Source organism: Acomys minous, assembly GCF_964271855.1.
Source record: "Acomys minous genome assembly, chromosome: 11".
Classification (NCBI taxonomy): domain Eukaryota; kingdom Metazoa; phylum Chordata; class Mammalia; order Rodentia; family Muridae; genus Acomys; species Acomys minous.
Window position 1 is genome coordinate 23,823,029 of NC_140492.1, and position 23,051 is coordinate 23,846,079.

Genomic DNA, 23,051 nt, shown 5'->3' on the forward strand with positions numbered 1-23,051 from the left:
ATTAAGCTTTAAAATTCTGGATCTCAAAGTATAAAAAAAGAAAAAAATATGCAAATATACGAGAGAGAATTCTAACAAGTTGTCTGATTAAAGGACTGTGGCTGCCAGAGTAACTCAATTTGGATGCAATAATTTGCGAATCTGGATGTGTCATGTTCAAAGTTTTATGCACCAAAGATTTTTCACAAGCTGGAGTCACACTCCAATTTGTTCCTCATTTATCATGCAATAATTATTACTTTTATGCATTCCCATAAAAAAAGCAATGAAGTGAAATCAGCAACTATGCATTTCCAATCCGCTTTTCCAACTTCCTTCCACGCCACTGTTACTGGTGTGAAATTTGCCAGGAGAATGGGGGAAATTAGAAGGCTGGAGTTTGAAACTTGGCAAGAATGTTAGAAGAGAGTAAGGCATCAGTTCCTTTACTTAGATTAAAAAAAAAAAATTCTCTGTGTTATCTGTGGAGGCTTTCTAAAATTGAATTGCAGATCCCCCGCCTGCTACATTCATTGGGGATTTGTAAAACCACCTGTGTTCCACTGATTGTCAGAGTGAATATATATTTCCAGACATCAATTCAATTAGTAGCAGAGGGCTTCAATCCAATTGATTACCATTATGTTTAGTGCTAAGATGGCTCATATTTCGTAGTCTTTTTTTTTTTTTTTTTTGGTTTTTTGAGACAGTGTTTCTCTGTGTAGCCTTGGCTGTCCTGGATTTGCTTTGTAGGCCATGCATACATCAATGTAAACACTACGATTGTCATCTATTTTCAAGTGTTTTAGAAAGCTATATATTAAAAATTGAAGGTTTCGGATATAAGTGTTGTAAATATTTTGGTATCATCATCCCCTCTTAGGAATCAGGGACGGAAGCCTTAAAGTCCAAGTGACTTGTTTAAATCGAAAGGGAGCTGAAGAACAGTCCCTTTGTGCCGTATACCACGTTTATCAGAGATGCATACAAGAAGTTTTAAATATTCTTTGTTGTCTAATAACCTTTATTGTTTCTTGTAATCTAGTAGTAAGCAGATATAAATGTGCACGTTCTTCAGTTAATGTTAGTAAGGCTGACCCGCAGGTACAGGCACCATTCTGCAGACAGCTGCTACGTGCATGCCTCAGGCTTTATTCTGCCTTTGCCTTCATTGTGTTTGCCAATAACACAGAAGGTCAAGAGATAAAGTCAAACAATATAGAGAACATATTCTCTCCACTAGCCACCAGGTCAACAGACTTGGTAGTATAAAAATATTGACATTGCCAACACTCACTATGATTATAGCCCTAGCCATGCAGGACAAGCCCACAGTTGTTTAAATAATAGTAAAGAACTCCAAAAAACAAAACAAAACAAATAAAAAATAAAACAAAAGTCTAACCTAACATATAGCACAAGAACAACAGGCAAAATAAACCCCGAAACCACAACAATACACACATACAAAGTCCACAGTAATCCTCACAAAAAATTGTGTGGTTAAGCAAGATATTTAGTGTTGAGAATAAATTGGCTTCTGGGGATGAATGTAGTTTTTACTTTTAGATTTATTTATTTTTATTAACCACTGAGCCAACTTTGTAGTCTCAGGGCTAATCCTAGATTAGTAAAAGTTGGATATGTAATATTGCATAAAAAATGTAAGTAATTCAGAATAATGCCATATCAGTTGTTACATAGTTTTTTCATTTTATGATATTGAATTATTTTTATGTACAATTTTAAATGACGTTTTTTCTTTATTGAGAGTTTTACACATGTATATACATTTTAAAGATGATTATGTCCACCTTTTTCTCTTCTCCCTGTCCCCCCTCCTCCGTGTTTCCTAGTTTTTGTTTGTTTGTTTGTTTGTTCCTAGTCTTTATTTTGTTTTGTTTTGTTTTTCCGAGACAGGGTCTCTCTGTGTTAGCCTTGGTTGTCCTGGACTTGCTTTGTAGACTAGGCTGGCCTCGAACTCACAGCAATCTGCCCGCCTCTGCCTCCTGAGTGCTGGGATTAAAGGCGTGCCCCACCACGCCCGGCCTGCCTAGTTTTTAGGACAACTTGACACAAGCTAGAGTCATCTGAGAAGAGGGACTCTCAATGAGAAAATTCCTCCACAAGACTGGGCTGCAGGCAAGCCAGTAGAGAATTTTCTTTATTAGTGACTGATTGGGAAGGCCCCAGCCCAGTTTAGGTGGTACCATTCCTGGGCTTGTGGTCCTGGCTTCTATAGGAAAGCAGGCTGAGCAAACCTTAAGGAGCAAGCAAGCCAGTAAGCAGCACTCCTCCATGGCCTCTGCGTCAGCTACTGCCTCCAGGTGCTGGCTCTGCTTGAGTATGCATTTGCACCTACGTGTGGAGGCCTGGGCTCTACTTTGGGTGTCTTCTTTTATTGCGCCCCACATTTTTTGAGACAGGGTCTCTTCTGAAACTGGAACTCATTGATTGGTCTTCCTAGTGCTGAGCATACAGACCAGTGGCCCTGCCTGGATTTTTATGTGGGTTTTGGGGATCCAATCTCAGTTCCAGAGACTTGTACAACAGACAGTTTATACATTAGGTCATATCCTTGGCCTACAAACTTTTGCATTTGATTCTTAGAATAGAGATACTTGTGAAAAGTTTAGCACTTTTTTCTTATTTTATAGATATCTATGCAAAGACACAATTATGAGTGCATGTACAATTTTTAAAATTCTACCTTCTATTAGATGGTATCCACAATTATGATCTAATTGCTATAACAAGCAATATGTGCCACAAACACATTTTAGGTCCTCCTAAAATACTAAAGCCAAGGAATGTATAGTACGCACCATAGGCAAGGATAAGGTACTGAATTTTTTGAGAGATAATCCTGGTTTAAAATTCTCACCAACCAAGAGCTTGCTGTTCCTTGTTTTTTTCTTTCTGGCACTCAAGACTATCAACTTAGCATTCATCATATTAGATCTGGGTGGATACTAGGCAAATATTGACTTGAGTAAACAGAAAATGGTTCAAATTTCATGGAACTTGGATCGTAATGAATAACCAAGAAACACAAGATAAGAGAGGAAACATGTGGAAGGAAGGAATTTGTGTGCAGAGGGTAGGTAGGGGGACATAGGACACATATTTGGTGGTTAGGGCAAACTCCTTGTAGAAAGTGAAATCCAAGTTACTGTAAATGTGCAACAAGGGAGAACAGACAAGCAACATGACATAGAGAAGCATGCAAGCAGCACGGTATTCAGAACAGAGCCCGAGGAGGACCAGGCATGTGAAGAGATAGCACATTCAATGGCAGTGACCATTCTGGAGGCCCCCAGGGTACTCGGCTAAAAATGATATCCCCAATGTTAGCTCCAGAAGTTCAACTCAACACTACACTGTGGCGACCTGAATGTGCTCCTTCCAAGTTAGAATTAGGAAGAATATATCTACTGTTGGAACAGTTCCACTCATTCCACAGACAATGAGGATGTGAAAGAGATAAAAAGGGTATAAATAATATATATTTTCCATATATAATATGTATATCATTTATATATTATCTCTATAGAGAGTAAGAAGTAAGACTTTATTTTCAGTTGCTACAGTTTGTACATGAACATTTCAGAATAATCTACATAAAATCATTACAAAAATGAAGGAATTTATCAAGGTTGCTTAATACACAAAAACTAACTGCATAATTAGTCACTTTCCTCAAACAATTCAATAACGAAAACTTTAAATTCATATGTAGGCACATCAAAAAATCTTGGGTAGAACTAAAAAGTATATTCTGAAAACAATAGACATTAGTGAGAGATATTAAAGAGAAACTGAAATTTTGAGGTATAGATGTGTATGGGATATACATCATTTCTCTGAGTTGAAAATATCAGATTATTAAGAATCAAAATAAAAGGCTGACAGCTGTATTGATATAGGACATGTATTCTTATCTGTATATTTTTAACCAGTTTAGCAAAATGAAAATAAGAATTTCAAAGCTGGAGACTATATCAGCCTTTAAGACTTATAAACTACAACAAGCAACGCTATATGAATTGGAATAAAAACAGAGCTGTGGAACAGAACAGAGATTATGCATTTTCCAGGAATCTATGTTCATTTGAGCTTAAACAAACTGACAAAGTAGTTAAACGTGGAAAACATGGTCTTTTCTAGAAATAATGATGGAGTCACTACTTTGCGTGCATTTTAATCCTGGGCCTGGGAAAGCGGGGACAGTAGGGTCTTGAGAGCTCCTTAGCCTGCCAGCCTAGACTACTTGGCCATTCCTGGTCAATGAGAGACCCCGCATTGGTAACAAGGAGAAGGACCTTGAATAACAAACCCTAAAGTTGCCCTATGGCATTCCCCTGCATCACACACATCCAAACACACGAACACAAAAGATACACAGACATCACAGTTAACTAGAGAGAAGCAATAGCTGGCATCTTTTATCTCTGACTCTCATCCTTTATTCTGGTCACATCTTTCTCCTTAAAAGACAATTACGTGTTTGCCTTTTAGGTCCCTTTATCTACTGGTTGGAATTAAAAATGTAAACTAATTCTAATTGTTCAAATAAATTAAATATTGAGGACAACAAGTATGTCATTGTAAAATTTGGGTTTTCCCCCATCCCTTTTTTACTTCTTCTGTGCAGCCTTGGCTGTCTTGAACTCACTTTGTAGACCAGGCTGGTCTTAAACTCACAGAGATCTGCCTGCCTCTGCTTCCTTGAGTGCTGGGATTAAATGTCTGCACCATCATGCCTGGGTGACACTGTAATTTCAAAGTCTTTTTTTTTTTTTTGCAGTAATGTTTTCTTGATTATACATACATACATAAACATAAAGATACTGTATATATTATGTATGTTGTACACATTATATACATGTAAATATATTTTTAAATGTATAAAATATATTTATTTAATGTATGTATAGGTATGTTAGCATGTAAGATAAATACATGCACATGTATCTATAAATATCTATTTCATATATTTATAGACATTTTCTTTAATGAAATAAATATCCACTTAACAAGCTAAAAATCTTATACCACAAATGTACATATATATGTGCACATGTATAAATATATATTTACAGGCAATTTATATCTTCTTCCATCTTTCCAAAAGATTACTACTTGTATTTTAGGTTGGAAAAATTTCTCAATTACCATGTCTTTATATTTAGCAACACCTGACTATATTTAGGGAATTGATAGATAGAATGGATCGATACTGTGAAGAAAAAGTATCATCATGTTGTTATTTCTCAGGATTTGAATTCATGATCAATTCTTAGTCTTCTTAATTTAGAGAAAATAGGAGAGATGGCAATTTAAAGTAAGAGATTATAGTGCCTTTGTCTTCCTTTCCATGATTCTGAAACTTGAAAACTTTCCTATGCTCAGATCTTCAGAATAAACTTATTCATGGAGAATCGCTGTTTTCAGAACTCGGACCAAATGACAAAAATCTATAGTATGTTTTAAAGTAAGAAGAACGATAGAGTCATTTACTGGACTGACACCCTCTTCAGTTTGCACTAAAATAACCTAGAAAAGAACGCAAAGCTTGACATGAGAACACCCACAGGCTCGCTCAGACCCTAAGACAATTTGGATATTTTGAAAGAAAATGTTTTACTTTACCATCAGTAACTTCCAAATATGCCTTTGTGATGATACTTCCAGCAACATTTAAAGTCTGACAGATATAGTAACCAACATCAGACCGCTGCACGTTAGTAATAGTGAGGTCCCCAGTCTGGGACACTGAAAACCGGCTGGATGACTGTGGTGGCTGGTATGAGAAAAGCAGATTCTAAAACCAGAATTTGGGAGGGAAGAATAGAAACAGGTTAACAGCTAGGTTCCAATATTGTGGCACAGTTATATGTACATCTGTAAAATATATGTATGAATATATGCATATATATAAACTACATATTCTTCTACAAGAACCCCATATATATCAATGTGCACATGTATAAATACATATTATTAAACATAAATAGTTTAATAATACAGAGCTAAATGGCGTTATATTAAAAATGTTAAAATTCTCAATGTTTACATGCATTTTTATAGTCGTCAGTTTGCGATCAATAATGAATAATAAAAAGCCAATCAACTAAATATCAATTGGCTGAAATATACTTATGGAAACTAACAAAAATCTTACATTACATATGAATGGCTAATAGTAGTAATCAAAGACCTCTAACATATAAGTGAATTGAAATTTTAAATTCAATGTGATAAACTACATTCAAGGATGCCAATTTGGCCCCAGAACATGCATTTCTTCCAGGCGTCGATCACTAATGTTCTGGGACATTTATCAATCAGCTAACAGTGGCATATCCTGCTTTCCTGTTAGGAGATAAAAATGTATGTTATGCCGAGCTTGAAATTCATGCAGAACTGAATGAAAAGATGCAAATTCTTAGAAGTCTATATTTTATGGTGTTGTTTTTCAAGAACCAGGCTATAGTGACCTTTTCCTCACTGAAGAAATTGCTCTGTTTTTAAAGTTTTTGTGCTATTTAGCAAAACTCATTTTGTAAAGGGTTAGCTAATACTCTATGGATCAAGTTTTAATGACCTTTTTAAATGCAAACTGTTTGCACTGTTGAACCAAAGTAAATAAGAATTTTGGAAATTAATTTAGCCAAAGCATCACACTACTAAAAGGAACATCTAGTGGATTGTAATTTCTGTTCCATAATCCAATCCCAATTCTTTATGCTCTATTAATTTCTGTCTTGAATTTGTCTCAGTGACATTAATCTTGCATGACCAAATGGGAGTATGTTAGAGCCCATCAAGTTACTAGAATTCAAGTGATGACCTACACACTATAATCAAACCATTTGTCAATCAGAGTAGAATATAAACACCAAGTTGGTAGCACTGCCCATAAAAGATTGTCGAATTCAGTTATTAAGCTATGTGCTTTTTCTTTATGGAACCATTAGAAACAGAGCCAATGAAATCCTGAAAACTGAGTCAAGTAAGAACAAGTCAGACAGGCCAAGGAATGACCATATCTAAAGTGAATGAAATTAATTCTTCACAAGTAAAATATTTCAGCTTATTTAAGAAAAAAAAAACCACAGACACAGAGAGATGACACAAGAAGGAATTTTAAACACATAGCAGTTTTAAAGACTAGAAAGTATTGAACTCTATGGGATATGGTATTGACACTGGGGAGAATTTTACATCATTTGGCGCTTCAGAAGACACACAAGTTCCTGAGCTTCTGGAGAACACACAGAGAACAATCATCATCTCTATTTCATTTCAAATATACTTAAATATGTTAGTGTACAATTCTAGTTACCCACATTATGGAAATGGCAATTGAAATCTGTAGAGAAAATAGGCCAGCTTTTATTCAACACAGATAGTTTCAAAATAAAAGTAGTGTCTATTTGGCAAGACAGTGGCTTATGCACACCACCCTGTGAACTAAAATAAGGCACTGAAAATGGCTCTGAGAACTCAAACAGGCACACCATTCTCTTCCCTCTTAATTCTAAACAAATTCTGGGGTTTTTGACTGCTTCATTTTCTGCTAATGTGATTATTATGTAATTTCACGATCCTCGGATTTTTTTTCTTCTCAGATATCTTGAACCTGTATTTTCTTTTAGAAAGAAAAGCTAGAACATAGTTATACCTGACTCCCCTCTCTCCTCCAAAAGATAGCCGGCTGAGGATTTCCAGTAGCTTCACACTGAAACGTCACAGTTCGTCCCAAGGCAACAACCTGGTCTCGAGGCTTCACAACAAAATGTGGAGGCTCTGGAGGAACAAAATATCCTGGGTCAGATCATGTTAGTACAGCCCGACACAGTCTCCTGGAGTCTCTAGCGCTGACTTGATTTTCTACAACACATTATAATAATCAACCATTTCCCACCCTTCAGTTACAGGGGGATTGCTAAGTGCATATTTATAGAACAAAATAGAGTTGTATTGTGAAGAGACTTATTACTTAACCTAGGCCTGGAATTAACCCACACATTTCAAAGAATCCTTGAGCTACAAGCTGACCCTTTCCGTTCAAATCATACCTGAAAATTGTATGAATAAATATTATCTTTTCTCACTTAGGGTTGCTTCAAGGTGACTGAACTCTAATCACACACACGCAAGATCTTCGCATACAGGCAGGGGCTGAAATTACTTTAATTTACCTCAAAAGCCCCTGAAATGCTACCATGCAAATTAGAGCCATTTAAAATCTTCAGTCCAATTATTTGAATAGAAACGGATTTCAAGCAGTAGTGGAGAGGCACATGCCTCCTTCATTTACATAGGCAAGAGCATGTTCAAAGAGAATATACATGGAAATGAGGGCAAATTCGAAACATCTGCTCATCCTGACATTATAAATACTGCCAGCCTTGTCCAAACTGTTTGATTTATACAGACTTGAATGGCCACTCCGTTCAGCAGCTCATAGAGTGTCAGAAAAGTGCGTCAGTTACATTGAGGGCAATGGCAGCTGAAAGGTAGGTGGTGCTGATAGGGCAGGCCCTGGGGTGGGGAATCAGAAGCCCGCATTAGGGCTGGGATTTGCACAGGAAAAACAAACAAAACAAAACAAAACAAAACCCCAAAATCAATACGTACTGAGTAAGTCCTTTTACCTAATGTGTACACTTTCCAAGTCACTTCTTATCAGTTGTCTGAAAAAGATAATCATTCCTTCTTGTCTCAGGCCAAGCCAGACTTCTAACAAGTATTCAGGGCAGGGCTCCTCTAGCCCACTTTTCAAGGCCCCTACTTGCCACTGCTCCCTTAGAAGTCTTTTCAGTTGCTTTAAGGACACTCCCTAAAGCAAATCCCAACCGAAACTCACATTGAGATTATATCCAGGAATGTCACCATATTGCTTACAAGAGTGAGGGTTCTTTCTTTTTAAAAGCTTTATTATTAGCATATACGAATTAGACATAATCATGGGGTTTATTCTGACTCTTTCATACTTTGTTATGTGTGATGTGTTTGATCGAGTCTGCTTCCATTACTCGCTCTGATCCTCTTTCCACTCTTGGTTACCTCCCGCCTCTTTCCAGTGAAAACCCATTCTACATTCATGCCTTTGCTTTCATTTCTTAATCCATTTATTGATTGACTGATTGAGTGATTGATTGATTGGTAGACCAAGGATAATGGATTCTTTTTTTTTTTTTTTTTTTTACAAAAAGTATTTAAAAAGACAATTTTCTTTTTTGTTATATTTTAGGTCAATTGTCTCTGATATACCAATATATGTATAAAAATGTTATATATGTGACAATTACAAAAGTATATCATAAAAGCATATTTAACAAAATAAACATAGTTACTATATTCATTATAATATATACATAATCATAAATATATTGATATAAAACATCTTTTTAAAATGTAATGTGATTTGTCCATGGCTAACATCATAACAAAAACTGAAGAAAATAATTAGGTCTCCTAACTTCTAGGTGAATGTATGTACCTTCTTCTACACCTCTTCTTTTTTTTTTTTAAATTGAAGGACAGTAGAAAAATCTAACAGTTGACTAGAAAATTATAGGATACCTGCAAAATCAGATCAAATGTTTTCAAATGTTCCCTAACTTACAGAAGATAAAATACAAAGCTAAGAGACACAGTTGGAGTTCAATTTGGTCAAACTGAGGTTGTAGCTTATAATTTTTTTTTGTAGAAAACCTGTGATTGTAATCGAGTGGTTTACTCATGAATTTAACTAACACTGTCATTACCTAGGTATAATAATAGACATGTGCCTAGTTGCCTGGGGATGTCCTGTCCTGTACCATGCCAAACAGGAGCTTTTTCCTCCTTAGGTAAGGAGGAATCAGATGTTGAATCAGATGTAGAAAGTTAAAGAAATGACTGCATAATAAATGAAGCCCAGACTAGAGTTTGGTTTCTTTCAATGAAGGAAAACCAAATGATTAATTAGATGTGTGGGAGCAGATGACTTTCCAATACGAAGGGAATCCAAGTAGGAAAATATAAATGTTCAAACCACTTAGTCAAGCGAAGCCTTGGGGTGGTCTCCATCCCAAATCTCAGGAGCTTGCCTAAGAATGTGTGCCAGAAACTGTTTCTTTTATAAAATGCCAGCTCTCCTCAAACCTCAAAGACTTATTTGGGAAAAAGGAATACAAACCCTTATGCTAACTACATTTATCCTGAAGCAATCCTTCCACACAGGATATTTGCTTGGAAATGATTTACTATATTCTGTAGGCATAGTCCCAAGCCAACATCAACAGTGACATCAGCCGCAAAAGACTTCTTAGAAATAAACTTTATAAAAAAAAAATCCTCCTCAGACTAGTGTGGTGGCACAAGACTATAGTCCCAGCTAACCAGAAGGTCTAGGAAGACTGCTGCTTGAGTTTGAAGCCAGTAACCCCATGCTTTAAAAATAAAGACAGAAAAAAAAGTTTTTCCTGTGTATGTCAATTATCAGATATAGTTATAATCTCTAAGAGAAAAAGGACCAAAGAAATTTCTATTAATATATATTTATTTAGGCTGGAGCGATGTCTTAGAGGTTAAGAGCTCTGGCTGCTCTTCCAAAGGTCCTGAGCTCAATTCCCAGCAACCACATGGTGGCTCACAACTATCTATAATGAGATCTGGTGCCTTCTTCTGCTGTGCAGGCATACATGCAGGCAGAACACTGCACACATAATAAATAAATCTAAATCTAAATCTAAATCTATCTATCTATCTATCTATCTATCTATCTATCTATCTATCTATCTATCTATCTATCTATTCAAGAGAGTCACCAAATACACAGACTTGCTGTTTTATGACTAGATATCATAATGGCTTTTGAAATCTAAAATATTTAATTTAGCTGTGATCATAGCACATAATGATGTAATTGGCATAGTAACATAGTAGGTGCTGTAAATGTTGAAAATTGGACAAACAACAACATAAAAAAACTGCCAATAATTCTACCATGCATACTACATAATAATATTTTTAATGATATCCTACTAGAACATCATTTTAGTAATTACTGAATAATTGATGTAGCATCATAAATAATTTAGTCAAACTATCTCTATTGTTTAAAATTTTTATTTTTCTCAGTTTTGGATAATAGCTCAGTAGGGACAGCATCTAGCATACTCTATTATTTAATAGGCCATCCTACCTTGCAAATATGAAATAATAGTATCTGTGTTTCCTTAAACAACAGTGATAGATATTTCTTTAAAGTGAAAATGATGGTCTTGCCAGTCTTTTGGCATGGCAACTTCTCTCAATATGGCACTCTGTCAACCCTACTGAATCAATGGATCTTCTTCTAAATCAAGTTCAAAGAACCTTGATGGTTATGTATAGAAAAAAAAATTATAAAAGCAAAGTGTGTCTTTTTGTTTCATTTCATATACGAAATGAAATGCACCTCATACAAAGAAGTGGAAATGACCGCTAACAAGCTCCAAGCACAAGGTAACTTTAAGGACTACTGAATTATAATTACAAAACAATGTGTTTGAAACAAAGGAAAAATTGTTTTCATGGCCTGGGTTTTTGTTTGTTTAATGACTTAGAGACATGAAATGAAAAAAATTTTTTTTTTGCCAAGATACAATCCTATGACTTCTCTTTATTTCAGGAAGGAAGAAATTAAAGGGCTCAGATCACATATGACTTATTAAGAGAGGAAGTTAGCAAACCCATTACCTTTACTCTTTGCCAGAGTTACCCATACCTTCCTGCAGGTTTATTCTGTGCAGTCTGTCTTTGTGGCCAATGACAAGTGAAACATGGAGGCTGATTGGTTGAAGGACATGGAAGGGTATGGATGGAAAGGGGAAGAGAAGTTCCAGTCACAGTGACACGGTGATTAGGAGATGGCCAATAAAATGTCAACTTACCAGACCCAACTAAAACAAAACAAAAAAAAAGAAAACATGGAATAAATAAAAATAAGGAAACAAACAAAAAAATGAAACAGAAAAAGTAGTAAGATTTGACTTAACAATGATTCTTCTTTAACATAAATTAAAGACACATTAATATTTAGATACACTGATCACACTATCCATGAATGAATATTTGTTAGCATATCAAGCACAATCATGAATAACTTAGGAAAATAGAAATGAATCTGGAAATCTCTACTATGAAAAATGATAGAGCTACAATGGGTTGACAGTAATAATACTATAGAGCATCTTTCAATGATTTAATATTTTGCTACCAGGTAACTGGTACTCTTTATGTAATAGATTTTAATAGTATAATAAAAGCTGATAACACTATACAAAAATAAAATAAGCATCCTTTTTAAAGATAAAGAATGTTAAATCCAATATAGATCCACCAATAGATTGATTTTTATAGGTTTCACACTGGCAATGATATTCGACTCAACTTCTGCTGCTCATACTGATTATATATACAAATGATCCCCATACAAATGGGTAATGACTCAAAAACTCAGGATGTGGTCTGACAATTTGACTTTCTGATGAGCACTAGGTGGGTCTTACTGGTCCATGACCATGAGTGGAGATGGAAGACTATTAAAACATATGGAACTTATATGTGTATGTTTTAAAATTTAGAGTGTGTGTATATATATATATATATATATATATATATATATATATATATATATATATATATGAAGAAATTATGGAAACAGGAAAAGCATAAATTATTTAGAAGTTGCATTATTCATTTAAATGTTGAGACATGATTTATTTTAATATAGTAAAGTTTATTTAAAAATAATAGAAAGCATCATTTCCTTATTTCAGAAGTAAAGATCACTGCTTTGAAATGCAGAAGATCTTCATATTCCACAGTAAGAACCCACAATCCACTTCATTCAGATGAATAGTTCCCAACCACAAATAAATTTGATTTGATATTCATCCCTATAGTCTAAATCAAAGGGAAGGACTGCTGCTTTGAGATAGTGCAATTACAAAATAAAATTCTCTTTTACATTTTTCATATATGCAATATTTAAAAAGGAGTCACATATATTTAACATGTGTAAAAATTTATTTTTATGAGAAAATAGAGATTATTTAAAAGAGATGAAAATTGTAGAGTCAAAAAAGATCATTATTATATAGCATAATTAAGTAATACCAGTTAACTATTAGTTGATTAAGTCATGGTAAATTACTAGTCTATTTTTACACAGGAATATTTCTTAATATCTTAAAGAGATTGTCTTAAATGGCAGTAAGGTATGCAGGAACTACAAAAGACAGGATCCAGAAACTGTCAGCCAAATTTTCTTTGAAACAACAAAACATTGTAGAACTGCCTCAAAGATTAATCTTTGAACACAAACTTGATCTCATCAGACTAATGCAATTAAGTTATGAGAGTAGACAAATGATTCCTACACACACACACACACACACACACACACACGCACACACGCACACACGCACACACACAATTTCACATATTTTAAAATTCTTTATACTTCAAAAAATTAATAAAAGCAATATTGTTACTAGTCGCCACTTCTTTAAAGTTTAAAGTGTCCCTTCTTTCTTATAGTTATCAAACAATCCATAGAATTAGAATGCATTACAAGCAAGAGCTTCAGGTTAAAACATTTGGATATTGTATCAATGACAAATGATAATTCTTATAGTCTATTAAAGACCTGAAATGCTACCTAAGAACATCGACTAAAAGAAAAAAACCAAGAGCATTAGAAATCCATGAGAAAACTCTGAACAATCGAACACGTTAACAACCATGATTCTCAGGAAATGGGTCAAATTACCTTAGTGAAACCCCATCTACAGTTACCGCCACCTTTCATTTTTTTCTAGCATCAGCAAATAATTAAGTAAACAAACAAACAAACAAATGCTGTATATCTTCTACATTCTACTGGAACATCTTTTTTAAAAAAGGTACTCATTATTCTTACAGTTCTCTTCTAAAATATTAATTATATACATTTCTTCAAGTTCTTCATATATTTCTTCTTAGAGAATCAAGTCAAACATGTCTTTCTATTCACAGAGCAGAGATCTTTGCATAAAAAGGACATTGACCCTGTTTTTTATGCACTAGGTCAAAAGAATTCCTTGGAAAGTAGGGTGACGTGGAACCTGTCGTTCATCATCCAGTGCAGTTCACCATGCACAGGAGGCTTCGCATTCACCCCTACCTTTACTTCTTCCTACTCTAACAGCTGAGAACGGTTCCATCTCTGCCTCTTTCCTAGTAACAACGGCAGTTATTGGCACAAAAAACAAATTGATCAAATCGAAGACATAAATCCATACACCTATGAACACCTGATATTCAATAAGGAAGCCAGAAATATACTGGAAAAAAAAAAAGACAACATCGTCAACAAATGGTGCCAGTCAAACTGGATGTCTACATGTAGAAGAATCCAAAGACATCCACACCAGTCACCCTACACAAAACTCAACTCCAAAGGGATCGAAGAGAAAGCAGGAGAAAGATAGCCTTGAACTCATTGGCACAGGAAAAGACTTTCTCAACAGACCACCGTTAGCACAGGCACTAAGATTAACAATTAATAAAAAGGACGCTATAGAACCGAGAAGCTTCTGCATGGCAAAGGACAACAACATTCAGACCATAGTATGGACAACTGAAGCAGTAAAGGCCACTGAAGCACATTCTGGCTGCAAATTCTGATGTCTTTAAGGATCTTAAAAAGCGCTTTGTTTCTACTTGCCCCCAGCAGCAAAGCAATGGGGACCTTGAATCTTACAGTATTTGCTATGATGTGATTTTTTAAGTGGCCATTCAGAGGCAAAGTGGAACAGCTGGATAGACCACACTGCTCCAGATTTTTTTCCCCATTGATTACATCTACACCAACTGCCATAGTAACTGGGAATAATTCATGCATTTGAAACTCCTGGTGCAGCTCCTTATTAAGGTTTTGTATTAAGGAAAGCGTGTCTACAGCAGGGCCCATGCCATTAGAAAACAGAACAACAGCTTTCTACATGTGGCTACAAAGGGAATCTACTCCAACTTCTTCCAATACTGGTTTTATTATGAACAGCTCATTTCTAATTGATCCATTAAATTCCTGTGATTTATTTTCATACTTTTCTGCAGTGAAGAGTAGGGCTTAGTTAACAAGAGTGACAGATGAGTATTGTTTAAAAAAAACAAACAAACAAAAAACCTCATTGCAGAAGAACATGAATGGGGTGGAAAGTCACAAGGACTTAAGGAAGAAGCTTATTTTTGGCCACACAGCAGAATACTAGTTTTCAAGTAATGAAGCTCTCTTCACTTGAAAGAGGACACACAACCACTGGCATGTGAAAATTACAAGCACAAATACATATGAATGATAATATCACTAACAACCAGAAGCCCTTCAGACTCCCTAATACGTGGTATTATTTCTTTTTTGGGGGGAAAGGTTTGAGTTTAACATAAAAGCCTGTCATTAATGTCTTTCAACTTTGCAGACATAAAAATAGAGGGAATAAAAGGGATATTTTAGAATGTGTTTAATGGATACGTAAAACACTGTGAACTTTTTGCCTCTGATCAAATACCTCATGTCACTCTGTAGAACAATGGCTTGGGAGGCAATTTTGGTTGTCAGGACTGAAGTGGGAGAAAGGGGATGAGGCAGAGCTCCCAGCGTTCAGTGGACAGGCTCCACAGAGGCTGGTGGGTGCACCACAGCACACAGCACAGTCACCAAAACAAGGAAGGATATGTCCTGAGAGGCCAGCAGTGCCAGACGGAAGGGAGAAACCTTGCTGTCATTTGTTTGTTTGATCTCCATCTTGGCTGAGGATGTCCTAACAAACCACACATCTTGACCTTGAGCAATGTTTGACATGTCTTAGGTGCTTAACCAAAGTTTGCCTTCTTCTTTTCCTTAAAAACAATCACCCACTTTCCTTGAGAGCAATCATTTAAATGATGCCAGTTGTATAGCTGTGCATTAAAGAAGGCATGATTCAAATGCATCTGACAGGTCACACATAATGGTGTGCATGCTACAAAACACAGGTGCTCTGGACCACAGTTCAAAGTGGAAGCACCCTGATTTCATGGTTTTGAAGCTGAAGACTAGATCTTTCTACTCCCCAAGCCTTATAAATCATGGATCCTTTACTGATTCTGTTGTTCAACATTTCTGTTTCCACCAAGCCAGTTATCACTGTTTAAAGAGAATTCAAATAATCTCGGGCATTTTCTTATTCACATAAAATATATTACAACCATGTTCCCCTCATGCTCTCCTCTGCTAGCCCCTCCTACTCCTGTGGATACTCTCCATCCCAGTGAGACACCCCCACCATGATACCTTTCTTCTCAGTTAGATCCCTATCCACTCCTCCTGTAAATAAGCCGTCCAAGGTGATCATACCTTCTGTGGATTCCTAATTGCAACGGGCATGCCATTTACATGCCATTTACAGAAAACACACTGCTATAGTACTCCTCCCCAGTTCCTGGCTTTGAAAATCTACCTACCCTTTCACAATATCCCTGAGCCCACCTGGGGGTGTGTGTTATGGACACTCCATTTGTAGCTAAGCACTCAGGAGTCCCTTACTTGCAGTACTGTAACTCTTAAAACAAGCCAGGAATCCCTTCTTTCAACTATAGTCCAGCGCTAAAAGAGGCTGCTCTGACCTAGGCTAAGAGCTGGAACAGTCTATAGCTGTAAACATACATATTTAGAATGTAGCTTATGTACATTTAGTGAAAGGTCAGTAAGATTCCCCCCATACGGCCCAACTGACACTACTAATTGCCAAGCTACCAAATGAACGAACACTTTACTTGCCTTTCCTAATGTAATCTCAATACAGCCATGCTGATTAAAACAAAACAACATAAACAAGATGCAGTCCGTAGTCCTTTTTGGTGTTAAAAATCCTTCAATATAACCCTAATAGTCTCTTACAGTTGAGAGCTACGTGCTTAGTATGGCCTTGCTGTGTGACACTCGGGCGTCTTCTTCCGTCACTCACCTGTTGCTTTGCCCTTTTGGATTTGAAGTACACTGCACCACACCACATCTTTACCTCCATATCTGTTTATGACAGAACCTTCTTATTTTTCCTCTGCTCCTTTAATTCCTATCTACTCTTTGGATCTCAGCTTAAGATCTATGAAACACTTCAAGATACTGACCGCACATCCGATTTTACATCCTATGGATGTTTGATTTTTCCTGCAGCAACCTTGCGCTTATAACACACATCCTAGTTTAAAGCCTGCACACTCTATGGAAACTAAGGACTTAATGACTCTGTTTGCCATTAGAGTTTATCAAACAGCAAGCGTTTCCCACACTGCAAATACCTGCTGAAGATGAACAAACAGCAACGCCTCTAAACTCCAGCAGAAAACACGTTCCCTGTTCACCTGTGAACCCACTTTTATACTCCGTGGTGGCCTGAGTGTGAGTTGCTTCCCTTAGTCATTGACCTATCTGTATGCCTTTCACACATCTCAACACTTTTTCTAGTATACTGCCTCTGTGCAGCAAATGACGATGCCTATCTTTAACTAGCATATTTCCTGAAAGGCCTGGAACATGAAGGCTGATGATAATTTTAACCTACTGACAGTAAAATCACGATGGATGGAGACAATCTCCAAAAGCTATCGGGTCTGTGATCTTGTGAAAATTGTGTAAATGTCTGGCTCTTAGTTTAGGAGCCATCAGAGTCAGCTGTGTGTCTAAGTGGACTTTGGAACCCTCAGAAGCTTTCAGAAACAATTCAATATCCCATCTGTGCCAGGGGAGGAAAGTGAAGACTTCTCAGGTCAGAGAAGGACTGGAATTCAGGTCTTTCCATCTCTTAACATCCCTGGCACTTTTCATCATATTTGTCATTTGTCAAAGTATAGCATTAACGGGCTGGAGAGATGATGCAGCAGTTAAGAATACGGACTGCTCTTTCAGAGGACCAGGGACCAATTCCCAGCACCCACATGGCAGCTCACAACTATCTATAACTCCAGTTCCAGGGGATCTGACACTGTCACACAGACATACATGCAGGAAAACACCAATGCACATCTTTTTTTTTTTTTTTAAATTTCAAAAATACAGTGTTAAACCTTACTCTTGCCTCTGGGATATGTTTGCTTCATGAGTGACCTAAACATAATATTTCAACAAACAATATCTGAAAGCACTATCTATGCTACCACAGACATACACTGCTTTAGACTTTATGCATGGAAAAACAGTATGAGAATAAGTGATTTGTAATCCATATGTACTATATGTAATTTTATTCTAAGTAAAATGTCAAGATTCAACTTTATCTTAGACAAGGGACAGGTACAGCCATCTAAAACAATCACCTCAAGGTATGCAGTCAAAAGAAAAAAATCTTTATCATCTAAGTCTAGATTTTAATATAAACAAATATGAGGCCTCAGTTCTCTAATTTTTATGCTAGTACCAAAGTAAATGATTTTTAAGTGTGCAACCATGGCTAACATTCAGTTTCCCGAGACTGAGCACAGAACTACATTATTTAAACATTGACTCCTTAGGAATATAACTGAAAGCAAGGTTATTTAGTAATTATATTTGTGAGAGTGAAAAAGCATATCTCATCTATTCACTAATGACTTAAAAGGTACTGTTTGGTATAACTGCTCTGCCATCCACAAAGCTGACTTTCTAAAACGCCTTTGTGAATCAGCCCATCTATCAGGGTTAATTGTGCAGCACTCCAAAGTCTCCAGCATTAGCATCGACCACACAAAATGAATGTCCCTAAGCTAACTTTAATAACCATTTATGGATTTTCCTACCCTTATAAATCTGTTACAAAGCAATTACTCAGCCTCATTTTGTCTTACACTCATTTTAGCATATTTTGCAGGTGTGTTTATGCTGGCACACTAGCTCTCAAGTCATAAGAAGTTCAGAAAGCAAATGAAAGTGCTCGTGCCATATTAATCCATATTTTGTGCAAAGTTTAGGTAAAGTATTTTGAAGTGTTCATTTAAGATGTATACAGAAACCTTTTAAAAACAAAACAAAAAAAAGGTCAAAATTACTTCACATTTTGAAACTGCAGGAGTAAAAACAATAAAAGGAAACCAGATGCTACAAAGTCATCTGGAATTCTTTTAACAATGTCTTGTTGTTCGCAATGTGCTAAGATGTCTCTTTAGACCTAGAAATAATGAATATTCTTTACTCTTACTTAGCACTGTGCATATCTGTCAAAATAGCTGAAATCATAGCAAATAAATAATAAAAAGTTAACATAGATGGCTGGATAAAAAAAAAATCAAAACTTCAGCTATTTAGTATATTTATGTTATCCAAAGTTCCTCATAAGGAAAAATGTCCTCAATACACTCAACAATTATTCTTTTTGTGAAAATTCTCTTAAACAATGAGTATTCTCAATCACTGTATTTATGTCTAAAGGGTTCTGGATAAAATACACTAGGCCAAGCTGAACTAGAGAATTAAAATTAATTATATCAAATAATACATAACCTCACTAAATGACCCCAAGTCAAAATTTGATGAGATTGTTCGGAAGGAATCTAACCTTTGAAAGTGGTTTTAGCTGACAATGACTAGAAAAGGTAATTTATTTCTGCCAATTTCATTCTCTGACTCAATTATTCACATTTGATAGATCCACATGACCCATTACATATTTCCATGTTGACAACGTTATTTGAGAATGGTGGCTACTGGAAACAGCCACTCAACTATATATCTACACAGCTGGGGCTATAGAATACCTTCCCCACTATTATGCTGATGAGCACATCAGATGTGAGACTCAGAACACAATGGAAGACCCAGGATGTGCGATTCACTGGTAAGGGCTGAATGATAACTTGTCACAGGGCCATCTCATGTATCAATTATTTCTCCTTTCTGATTGCTCTACTTATTTCTTCAAATATTTGCCAGCATATACATTAAGAGTGTTTTAAATTATCTATATTAAGGCCACTAGTGAAAGCTTCTTCTTTTGATTACTTTTAGCCTTACATCATTATCATTTAAATAGCTGACATCAATCCCACACCTTTACACATGAATTAAAGAAACAGAAGAGAATATTACATGTTCAGCCATCATTAGAGTAAAACAGCTATTTTCTTTAAGGCTTAAGAACACAAGAAGCTCTTCATCACTACTGGAAGAAATGAGTTCTTTAAAAAAAAAATCTTTATAATTCAAAAGTGCTGTTGAGTCTCAATCTCATGAAACAATTTTAGAAAAATAAATAAGCAAGAAGCGGGTGGGTAAATAAATAAAACCAAGTGCAGAAATGCTGTTCAGTATCCTATTTACCCCATTGGGTCACAACAGTAAGGAGAGGAAGTTAGTCTCATAAATTTGTCTCCTGTTCAGTTGTACAGAGACTTGGCTAAACCTCTGAAGATGACATTTTCCTCTCAGCTGTCCTCACAAAGGAGTCACTGGCAATATAGACTTTGTGCAAGGTGCTGTCACATGCTATCTTTTGAGACTTTTCTATTTCATAACACAAACCTCTTTACTTCACCTTCTCTAGATTTTTTTGTTGCATTAAAATAAAACCATTACCTTTAAATACAAAACAAGTAGCAAAATGTCATGATGAATGCATAACACAAATACACAAATATTTAGAAGAAGGTTCCTGACTTCATCTTCGTTAAGAGCAGCAATACAGGAGCTGCTGCTACTGTTGAGATGGTGGGGAGGGTATGTATCCTCTGACCTCACAAAACTCTGTTTATTGTAGCAAGCTATTTACCTGGGCTTTATACTATGTTATTAAAGACCATCCTCCCTGAAAGCAGTTTAGTGTATCTTGTCACAGTCTAGCAAAAAATGTTCTGCACTTATCCAGGTTCTTACAGTCAACAGGTAAAGCTTTGCAGAGTTCATAACGAGTTTCACCAAATCATGGATGAACTCACAGTTCTTAACCACGATCCTAGATGCTAAATAAACCTAGCTTGAACCTGCAAAAATGGCCCTCAAGACTATTAGTTTTGGCTTGGGCTCAAATAACTACATTAATGATCAGACACAATGTACTATTATGCTGCCAGCCTTTGTGAAGTCAGCAATGTAAGGGAACTGTTCCAACAAATGATTTGAATGAAGTCTACATCAAAGAAAGGAAACTCCGGACTGAAGGTCGGGCTTTAGCTTTTTGTTTTGTTTTTCCTTATTACTTTTTTATACCTAGATATCATACGAGCTCCAAAAGAAGCATGTGACCCTTACACAAGGATCATATGTGTTGCTAAAACTATACTCAGTGAACACTATGATGGAAACCTTGCATTTATAAATTAAGTCTTCTTTTTTCCAGAATTTGTTTTATTGAAAGATGGTTTTAAAGTTTGTAATTTACTTCTGTTGCTAAAAACCTGCAGGACGCATGGCTCCTTACTTAGTTAAGTGCTGAACAGAATTTTCACTGTGACTTTGTCTTCTGACATAGCTATTGACCAGTTTCTCCAAGGGCCATCTGTGCACATGGCATGGTATAAAACCCATCTTATTTTTTTTTACTGCTTATTTTTATATTAGAAGATTATTCAGTTTAGCGATTCTGATTTCTTCTGATGGAACACACCACTTGATGCAATTTTTAAGGCTACATTGTATGGCTGTTATTGCCAGGGACGATCCATTCACAAAATGAGCTCTCGGTATATTATAGCTACGGTTCCACGAGCCCCATGGATAGCAAAACTCAAAGGCTCGCAAATTTCTTATAAAATAGTGTCATGTTTGCATATAACAAGTATATATTTCCATGTGCTCGAATTCATCTCTTCATACTTATTATACCTAGGAGAGTATAAGTAGTGACAGTGTACTATTAAATAATGCTGATAAGAATAGTTATCTGAACACACCTAGCACAGACAAGTGTTCTTTGCAATCCTGCAGATGTTGAGGATACCTCTGTATTTTCAGCTCACTTGGTTATTCTAACATTAGAAATAGGTTGAATTTATGGAATGAAAATGAAAAAATTCATCATTGTTCATTCTTTCTAGACAGTCAGCAGCATTTAGCATACAAGAAAACCTAATCATTACTCTACAAGTAAAAAAATTGTGGTATGTATAAATTTGTCTAATCAAAATAAGTCTCAAGCTTTGGTATTGATTTTTTATTGAGTATTTCCTGTTTATATGAATATACAAAACATTTTTGTAGTTGAGCATATGACTCATTTTATCTTTCATACAACTACTAATAAGTAGCAGAAGACATCAAAGATAGGCAATGTAATGACCGTTATGTTTAAATTGTATCACTTACTTCCTATAACCTGCTAAGCATTCCACATTCACTTGCTCCTTCAATTCTCCAAGTATCCTTTGAGAGAAACATTGCACCCTCATTTTACTGAAGGGAAATAGCAGACTCAGAAATGTAATAACAACTTATTTATTCAGTTTTCAATACAAGTGTAATGTTCCAAAAAAAAGATGTAATTAATTTCCCCTGCACACTGTTCTCTGCAGCAGTAAAAAGGAAGGCTCTCAAAACACTCTATGAAATGCATACTAAGAACTAAGTATCAAAAACTTAATAAAAAGCCAGTGAGAAATAATCCTCACAGAAGAAAATATAAGCCATGACTGTACTCTGTTAATCATCTACCAAACTTTTAAATCTTGATACATATAGGATGAAAATTACAACTAAAATGACAAATCTTAAGGTTCTTTTGTTTTTGTTTTTGTTGGTAGTGGTTTTGTTTTTTAGTGTTGGCTTTTTGTTTGTTTGTGAAGATGAAAAAGATAACCATTCTTAATCCACATCTACTTTTCTGGGAATTTCAACATTAATTCTCTTAAGTTATTTTATCTGTTTTTCAGCAGGTGCAAACACTCAGAGAAGTTATTCAGCTCTCTCAGCTGGCAGGCAACAGTGCCTGTACTTGATTGACATACACTGAAGACATATTTGCAGTGCTGAGGATGTCATGGTGCTTAACTTCTTGTGCCACTTTGCCTGGGTAAAGGGGAACTCAGATAGCTGGGGAAATGAGTCT

At 35.8% G+C, this 23,051-nt stretch overlaps 1 protein-coding gene across 7 annotated transcripts in view; it reads right to left on the minus strand.

The window, feature by feature from the left end:
* ROBO1 (roundabout guidance receptor 1) overlaps positions 1-23,051 on the minus strand; it is a 994,953-nt gene that overhangs the window by 79,536 nt on the left and 892,366 nt on the right. For all 7 annotated transcript variants that reach the window (XM_084802512.1, XM_084802517.1, XM_084802513.1 and 4 more), the window contains 2 exons: positions 7,667-7,791; positions 5,632-5,803 (listed from right to left, as the gene is read on the minus strand). In XM_084802512.1, the coding sequence (XP_084658638.1) occupies positions 5,632-5,803; positions 7,667-7,791 (297 nt within the window). The remainder of the gene's footprint in view (positions 1-5,631; positions 5,804-7,666; positions 7,792-23,051) is intronic.